The sequence below is a fragment of the Berghia stephanieae genome, chromosome 3 (assembly GCF_034508935.2).
Source record: "Berghia stephanieae isolate SIO BIC M18660-M18661 chromosome 3, UCSD_Bste_1.3, whole genome shotgun sequence".
Classification (NCBI taxonomy): Eukaryota; Metazoa; Mollusca; class Gastropoda; order Nudibranchia; family Aeolidiidae; genus Berghia; species Berghia stephanieae.
Window position 1 is genome coordinate 73879131 of NC_088362.1, and position 10000 is coordinate 73889130.

The 10000-nt window shown below is 31.9% G+C and overlaps 1 protein-coding gene across 1 annotated transcript in view; it reads left to right on the plus strand.

The window, feature by feature from the left end:
* The first annotated feature begins 7664 nt into the window (after positions 1-7664).
* The window catches only part of LOC144968413 (sulfotransferase 6B1-like), a 12837-nt gene continuing 10501 nt past the window's right edge, over positions 7665-10000 (plus strand). Inside the window, exon 1 of the mRNA XM_078906733.1 lies at positions 7665-7882. Within this exon, the coding sequence (XP_078762859.1) occupies positions 7817-7882 (66 nt within the window). The 5' untranslated portion in view covers positions 7665-7816. The remainder of the gene's footprint in view (positions 7883-10000) is intronic.

The following is a 10000-nucleotide window of genomic DNA, read 5'->3' on the forward strand; positions in this document are numbered from 1 at the left end:
AAGGAGTCAAAGAGACATGCCTTTTTATATAGCTTACCCAAAGCCGCCATGATGAAATTCGTCCTTAAAATTTTTAAAGACCTTTATAACTACATTAAAGATCATAATAATTATCTCACTTCCGTTATTTTTGCAACTCGGAAACCGTCTTTGACTATAATTAGTAACATTACTAGACGATTTTCCCTTGACCTACTTAGGCATGATTGGCTGTCTGGAGGATATATATTGTTATTATCTTGTGGGCGGGCTGAGTTAACTGATTGAATTAAATAATTTAACATTACAAATAGTTCAAAACGATATCGAATGGTTCTCCATGTCGTCACATTTAACATCAAGTATGACGACAAGCGAACCATTAGTAAGAGATAAGAACACGGAACAAACTGGACGTCCCGTATCATATTATAATCATGGACATGAAATGTAGTTAAGGATATGGTGACCTTATCTGTGTACACCTCCAGATATATGCAGGGGTTTTTTCAAAGGTGTGTTCATTCCGCCTAAATTAATCCGTCAGAGACATAAAACCCATGGAATCGGAGTCTATCCCGGTTCCTGTAGCATGAAAAGTACTATAAATTGCTTGCTACCCTTTTGATAGGAAGCTAGTCTTTCGCAAAGTACTTTCCGCCAGATTTAACAGACCTAGCTGGGTGGATAGGGAGTAAGAAAAACATGTTGATTTCACCCGGATTTGATCTCAGTCCCATTGCGTATAGAGCGAGTGCTCTACCAACTGAACTATGGGGACCTATGTAGATTATGGAGTGTAAAATAATATTATGTTTTAAAAGGGGGGAGGGGGTTGGAAAAGTAACGCCGACTGTCCCGACTAAACCAGGAAGTAAATCGAGGACTGTCCAGCCAAGAAAATATAAACGAGAAACATTGCCTAATGATACAGAGAGGAAACCCGTTCGCATTAGATACAGGGATGCAACACATTTGTTCATGGATTAATTTCTGCAGCTAATTTGCAATACAAATGATCCGTTCAAACAAAACGTAACGTCTTCAAACCTAAATTAAATGTACATGCTTCCATTTCGTCTTTAAAAAAAGATAACGAAACAGTCATCCAAATTTTCATTCAAAAGTCCCAGGTTTGAGAGTTTTTGCCATGATGATGGTCATTTAAATCAATCGACATTTTTAAGGACGTGTTTTCTGGACACATTTTTAAATAACATTTTTTACAGAGTACGGAAATGAACTGGTTAATGCAATAGACTGAAGAGGTGCACACATACAATAGAGAAGAAACAATACACGTACTTCCATATCCTTACACACACACACACACACACACACACACACACACACACACAGAGAGAGAGAGAGAGAGAGAGAGAGAGAGAGAGAGAGAGAGAGAGACACTAAGTAGATATAGTGCTATACTATAAATTATCAAACCAAAAGTGGTGATATCTTTTTAAAATCTTTGAATACCTACTGTTTCAAATTTAATTAGTAAAATAAATGGAGTAAAATAACTCTTATAAAAGATACAAAACAAATTAAACGACGTTTTTCATCCCTTGTCATTCTTCAGTTAAACGAGAAAATGATATAATATTATGATTACATTGGCATTATAATTAAAACATTATAGGTAAATGTGTGTGTGTGTGTGTGTGTGTGTGTGTGTGTGTGTGTGCAAGGGAAGGAGAGAGTGAGAGAAATGGAGAGAGAGAGAGAGAGAGAGAGAGAGAGAGAGAGAGAGAGAACGCGACAATGAGATGATATGTAAACCAAGGTCATAACTAGAATAAATCAATCATAAGATGGGGGGGGGGGGGGGGGGGGGGGGGGGGGGGGGGGGGGGAGGGGGACGGGATGGGGGAGGGGGATGTTTTGATATTCAAACTTAATGTCCCTCACCAAATTTTCTATAATTTCATTATTTCAATTTGCGCTAAATTTTAAAGGAAGTAAACATGAACATTTAGAGGTCATATTGCACCATCATGTTTTTGTTTTGTTTTGATTTTGTTATTGTAAAAGCTGCCAATACAATAGTCATGTCTTGGACACCAACAGAAAAAAAAACGTTTTGTGTTGAAAGATACTTGCATCTGAAGTCACCAAGTAAAGTTCAACTAGAATATTGCAGGGAGTACCGCCGAACTGATTCCTGGTTGAAATGGAGAGTACCGTATGTCAAGACAATCAGAAGATGGTGTGAAAGTTTTAGCCACAGTGATTTTCTCTCGGGAAGCCATTCAAAGAAGGGGGTTAGATCTTAAGAAGTGCACCCACTGACGAAAATGGCAAGAGTTCGAAATTCTGTCAAGGAGTCACCGAAAAAGTCTATAGATAGTATGCAGATGACGTCACTCAGGTCTTTGTTATTGATTTTTGCCTCCGCGTTTATGAGCAGTTCTCACTAAACTGTATTAAATTGCCTATAAACTTTCATGGTTGCACACTGTTTTGTGTGTTCGTCCGTTTTACTTCCGGATGGCAATGTTATGAGCTTCTTAGCCAAGCGGATACTATCTATACGTAGACGGTCTCATGAACTGGGCTTGTCAAACAGCTCAACATATCCTATATTTAAAGAAAAAAAATCTTATAATGAAGCCCAATCAAGGAATCACTCCAGACATTTCCCAACAAAGAACATGTGTCAGTGGTTTCTAATAAACATGGGGAAGAACGAATTTTTAAGAACCAGTTAGTTCAGCGATGAACCACATTTTTTAAATCTAACTAGAAACATTAATTCTCGTAACGTTTTCCATTGGTCAATAGAGCGACCATACGAAGTCCTCTAACGAGATCGATATGTGCAAAAAGCAATAGTGTGGGTGGCTTTAAGCGCTCAGGCTATCACCCGGGCCATTTCTGTGATGAAAATGGAGAGACACAAACAGTTACTGCAGATTGTTATTTGTGTGGCAAGGAAGAAGGACAACAGCAATGGTTTATGCAGGATGGTGCAGCTCCCCACACAGCAATGTATTCCTTGACCTAGATCCGAGCTAATTATGGTGATCGTGCCATTAGCCGTTGTACGGAGTGTCCTTGCGCTTCTCACAGCCCCGACAAGCACCTTCTGGATTTGTTTTAAATTTGGGGTTATTTAAAAGACCAAATATCATGTGCAAGATTACAGATGTATAGATAGTATGCGCTTGGCTAAGAAGCTCATAACATTGCATCCGGAAGTATAACGGACAACACACAAAACTGTGTGTATCCATGAACGTTTATAGTCGGGTTAATACTTTTCAGTGAGCATTACTCACAAATGCGGATGGCAAAAAACAATAACAAAGACCTGATTGACGTCATCTACGAACTATCTATTCACGAACTTCCGCCAATCATCATTTCATCACAAGAGTACGCAAATGTATGGGACGCAAAGGAGGTCATTTCGAGAATCTCTTTTAATAAATTCACCATACTAGTGGATATGTATTTTTCAGTTGAAACAACTGTAGCTGTTTTTTAGATTGGTTCCAAAATGTTAGTTGATAAACAAATATATTTTATGTTGAACGAAGTTTGTGATATTCGATATCTTCATAAGGACATTAAGTTTGAAAGATCCGGTATATTTTGCACCAAAATGTCATATTGACTTTATGACTAGACTTTTCAAAAGATCATATTTCAAGATGAAAAGCAACTTCTGTGGCCTTGTATTATTAACACAATCATTAAACTGGCGTGCAATACTACCAACAAACTATTAAAAAAAAACAAGTTGATTATCACATTAATTTCTCTCACAACTTTTCATTTTACACTCAGGTTTATTGCTTTCTCGACTTTTTTTTTACTTCAGAATTTCGCAATTTTTTTGTCTTGTTTTTAATGGAATATTTTACTTGCTTTTCATTTTTCACAGCTTAGACTTATTGCATTTTCAACTTTCTTTTACTTCAGAATTACACAAATTTGTTGGGTCATTTTTGTTAAATGGAATATTCTATTTACTCTATGGACTATTTGTGTGTCAATAGGACAAAAAGTAGAAACCCCCAATTTCCTGGAGAGCTTCAATATCTTTATGGTGACCACGCAATGAACTACATTTGAATATAAGTCGTCTTTAACCGATACAAAAATTGTTATTTTCCAAATATGTGACGTCTCAAAACAGAATTATGTCGCTATGAATCAGGCCTCGAATAGAGAATTTTAGATTAAAATGATAAAAAATACAAATTTTGAGTTGGGTTTGTTATTCAAATTCAATTTTTTAAATTGTATTTGTTTTCTATAATAAAACAATAGAAATAAATTCCAAGTTTCATATTAGCTTCAATAATCAAAACAAAGCCTCAAGATAATTAAATTACGTTTAATGGTCGTCTTTGAAGATATTATATATACAAGCATTGCTGTCCGTTCAACGAACGGTAACAGTTCAATGAGCGTGATGATAAGTCGATCAAATCAAAATTCAATGTTGACTAAAATTTGAACTCAACTTATATTGTCTTAATTAAGAATGCATTTTCTTTTACTTGTAAGAGAACTCAACGGAGTTTTTGTTTGGGTACGGAGAGATATTTTCTGCATTTAATATCTTACATATCTTGCTCACTTATTGTGGAATTCTTTCTCAGTATTAAGAGCATAAAATGGTTGATATAAATTATAAGAAATTGATTGGATTCAAAATAATGATAGGAACCATTAAGTGGTATAAATTCAATGCAAGTACTTCCACCTCATTGTTACACTCGCTAACCGGAAGGTTGACACCAAACCCACGTGCTAAAAATGATGGTTCTGTTTTCAATTGGATTTTACAAGACAAATTTGAATTTTTTATAAAATCATCACGATGTCTAATCAATCGCCTAATACACACAAACCATATTCTTGTCAATTGTAAACACCATGAAAAAGTTGGTGACGATTGGTCCCGTGATTTCGGATCCTTTGTGTTACAAAAAAAATCCAATTTGCCAAATAAATAATAAGAAAATTAGATTGTTTATAAAACATACAATGTCTCTAACGATCTGTTCCTGTGATGATTCATGTTAAGAGTGTTTCTTTTGGAACTGCAGTCCCAATATTTATCGCTAACAAGTCCGAAAGAAAGACTAACAGAAAGAGTGATATTATTGAAGATGAATAGAAATTTTAGAAATTTTTTCTTTCAAAATGTGAACAAAGCAAATTGCATAAATCGGTACTCTTCTCATGCAGCGCTTTTGTTTAGCATTGTTGGTGATTGAAAGATTGATCACTTTTGAGTAGACCACTCCTAAAATGAAAAAAATGAGAAAAGTAGAGAGTTGTTGGGGACAGGGTAGGCTGTCTGGCCAGGATCTTAAAAACATTAACGAAAAGGTGAAAATGCAAGGCTTCGGGTGGGAACAGCACAGACAGTGGACGAGTTGGATACAAAGTCGTCTTCAGCAAAGCAATAAACAAAGGAACGTTGAAACAAACAAAGCATAATCTAGTTTCAAAACCTCGGGGCTTTCGACTTATACACATCACTACGCTACCGTTTCATTCATACTCCAACCACCTAGTGATACAGAGGCTACAAAGATCAACATTTATATGACCATTTTAGCTGTGTGTCCACTTTTTTCAATCTGGTACGCAACACCGTTTTGAAGCGTTGAGAATCATATAATTGTAAAGCGCATTTAGAATGATGGTGAGTATGGTTTGGTTAATGTATATAACTTATTATGTCATAAAAGAGGAAATATGTAATCCGTCATACACCGTTTAGTTAATATCATTTAATGTATAATCAATACATTGTAAAACCCATGTATCAAGCCGATAACTAATAATCCTATTTCCTATGATGGCGATCGAATGATTTGATATTAATTCGAGCTAAAGCTTAAAACCATAATCAACATTTTTGTTTTCATTTCATCTAATGGAATGTATCGTTCTTAACTTTTATAATGGTTGATTATCTGACATAACTTTATCAGCTTATACATAAAAATTATCCCTTGGTAAGCAATTATTGATCTTAACTAACCAAAGTCAAATAGAAAATTGAATTTATTAAACAAGTTAGAAAAATTTCTTTTATTATTTTAGGCTTCAAAACGATTGTTTTGTGAATTTTATAAAAAGATCGTTTGTTATATATATATATATATATATATATATATATATATATATATATATATATATATATATATATATATATATATATATATATACAAACAAACATAAGTGATTAATATTCATATTGAAGAGAACAATTTACTATTGACTCTCATAAATTTGGTTATTACTCTGTCTTGTGCTGAATTGGTTAATTGATAGTTCGGGTCATTTTCTACATACATTTTACGTAATTTATTTCATGGAATGAAACGAACTGGTGATATTCTTTAATCTAAGATAATTTGTAAAAAAATATGATCGCCATAAAAAGAGAAAGAGTTAGAATTTTGTCTTGGTGCTCTGTTTCTAGAATGATCGTAGTTGAATGATGATTTTTCCTGTCTGTTGTACATACAATTTAGTTATGAAGACAATGATATTGATGATACTTTTCTAATTTGATGTTGATGATAATAATAATTTTCCTTATGGTGATAATGATGATGATGATGATGATGATGATGATGATGATGATGATGATGATGATGATGATGATGATTATGACAATAATAATAATAATAATAATAATAATAATAATAATAATAATAATGATAATAATAATAATATAATAATAATAATAATAATAATAATAATAATAATAATAATAATAATAATAATAATAGTGTTACTAATAATAATAATAAAAACATATATTATTATTATTATTATTATTATTATTATTATTATTATATATTATTATTATATATTATTATTATTATTATTATTATTATTATTATTATTATTATATTATTATTATTATTATTATTATTATTATTATTATCATTATTATTATTAATATTATTATATTAATAAAAATAATAATAATAATAGTGCTGGTGATGATGATGATGATGATGATGATGATGATGATGATGATGATGATGATGATGATGATGATGATAATGATAATAATAATAATCATAATCATAATGATAATAATGATGATGATGATGATGATGATGATGATGATGATGATGATGATGATGATGATGATGATGATGATGATGATGACTATAATAATAACAATAATAATAATGAGTTTATCTTTACTATATATATGTCTATATTTTAAGCAACTGCCATGTTCACAAAGAAAATAAGCACTGTAATATACTTCCCTAGGGTTATAGTGTATAATCTATAATATGTTTACATGCTACTACACTCATACAGCTTTGATACGACTGACTTAATAATCAATGCAAAAGTTATTGATTTCATTTACAAATCCTGTGACCAGCTACCTGATTTATTACTATCGTTTTAACATGGTAACCGGTGGATTTGATTTTATACTAATCTCCCATACTTTGACAGAAACACTTTTTTTTTGTCGCCAGAAAAAAAAAGGGTTTTACTGGAAACATCTATTGACAAAGATATGACCCAAGCTAATTTTTAAATTTATCAAACCTGAGATAACTTTGCAGTTTCAGATTTTAAATTATTTGACACGATTAGCGCCATTTTAATAAGTTTGGGGTCATATTTTAAGTATAATTTTTCTGACCATAATACAATGAAGATAAATGTATTTTGTCAGTGAATGATATGTAGTATATAGATTATACGTGCAGTGTCTGATGTTGTTATATTGGTAAAAGTAATTGATTTCGTGTTAAACGAACGGGGATCAGGTGATGATATTTTGATCATTGTGCTAAATATTACATGTGAAGGAGGCAGCACAGAAATGGGTAACAACAACAGTGTTACTGAAGAAATTGTGACCAGGGAACTGGATATTGAGAAGGCTAAGGTGTTTTATATATGGTTGTTGTTTTATGATAGATAGTCAGTGCCTAATTTACCTAGCCATTGTATGGTGTTTATAATCGTATTTTTATTCAAGGAATTCTATGTATAATGTAGTGATTTTTTTAAATATTAACAATTAATATACATTTCTATGTATGGCTACAAGTTTTACCACTACAACTACCATCACCACCACCAGAAGAAGTCTCAAGTTTGAAAACTGCTAGACAAAATGAAGGATATTCAAATTCATCGATATAATTTGATAAGGAAAAGTTGACGAACGAAATAAAGTGACTTAGCAATTATTATTATTATCTAAGGCATATAAAATAGGGATGCACAATCTTCTAAAATTTTTGTTTGGTGTTTATTTTCTATTGCTAGACTAGCTATTTCATTTTAACAATTCACAAAAGTTCATTAATTTAAAGTATAGAATGGCTTTTTCTAATACTGTTGTTGAATAAATGGGAAAACAATCAATGCGATCTGATTTTTTAAAAAGCGGTACCCTTACTGTAGGGGTATTTTCCTGAAAACAATAACTGACATTGGATGAAATGCTTAACATAGCTAAAATTCAGATAATTTTCTATCATTTGAAACATTATACAGTTATACAAAATTGTCCATAGTTTTGATCAAATTGACCACAATACACTTTTTAAGTACTCCCATTTAAAATCAACAGCGAAGACAAATACAATTTTTTTTCTTCTACAATCATTCGGGAAAAATAAATTATTATGGAATGAACGAAATTGACGTCACTCAGTTCTTTGTTATTGTTTTTAGCCAGTCAATTTTTATGAGTAGACCCGTCAAGTTCTCACGAAATCATATCAATCAGACTATAAACGTTCAAGGTTACATATGGTGTTGTGTGTTAGTACGTTATATCTGCCTGGTGGATGTTGTGAGTATTTAACTAATTAGTTAATAAGGACGGATAAAACATGGAACAGTTTGAAATTTATAACCAAAGACTAAAATATATATAATCATTTAAAAATGCAATCGACATTGAGTTCCATAATTGGCAATATGAATTTGATATATTTTTGATTGCTTATGCTCGTAGTTATGATCACATCTGGGAATTTTTTTGACCCTAACTTTTCCTTTTTTCACCGGGTATTTAAAGGCCTTTAACTCCAGCAACCCTTATTATGATATGTTATGTTATTATACGTTCCACTGCATTAAATCATTGGCACGCTATCTTAATATACTCCTACTCTTTTTTTAGAGAAAACAGAATTGAGTATATGACTATATTACATACATTTCTGTCTTTCTGCAGTTCTCTAGCCATTTTATTTATTTATTTTAGAATTCAACGACTTTCTAAATTCACATCTTGCTCACCAGAAAAACGTCTGAAATTGTCATCTATTATCGTATCATATCATAATAGTGCTTTAAAATGGACCAATTGTTCATTAAATGCTCTTGAAATAGAAGTAACAATATATTTTGCATTACACACTGCATTGAGATAATAATAATAAAAAAGGGATAAACCGACGTGTACTTATATGCAGGTCTGATTGATGAAATGGATAATATTTTGGGTAATCAGTGCACATCGGGAGAAACAGATACGAACATAGAAGAATTTTTTTTTTATCAATTCTTATTATTGGCACATTATATACGTTTAGTTATACATATATTTTAAAGTACAACGTTCCCAACCAAGGGTATTTTAAAATTCATTAATATCTTCAGCATTTCGAGTTTGCAATTTTAAACTGTTCAGTGTTTTAGCAGAACGGAATATAAATGTATTCTTAATAATTGAAGTCGAGTAGCATAATTCAAATGGCTTTAATCTGATACACAGGAAATTCAAATATAATAAAATTCTAATCTTGTCTACTTTTCTATGTTTTTATTATTATGCATTGCGATTCATAAAATCCGTAATCTCGGAAAATTGTTAGCCAAACTTAAAAGATGGGTTCTTCAAACATTAAATGTTTAATGGTGATTAGAGTTTCGGTTAATATTTTACTTTGAGATATGAAACATGAGCATTCATTAAGCATGGGCATTTACATAGCGTAATATCCACTAAAGCGCTTTACAATGGATCTCAAGCCAACAGCAACAT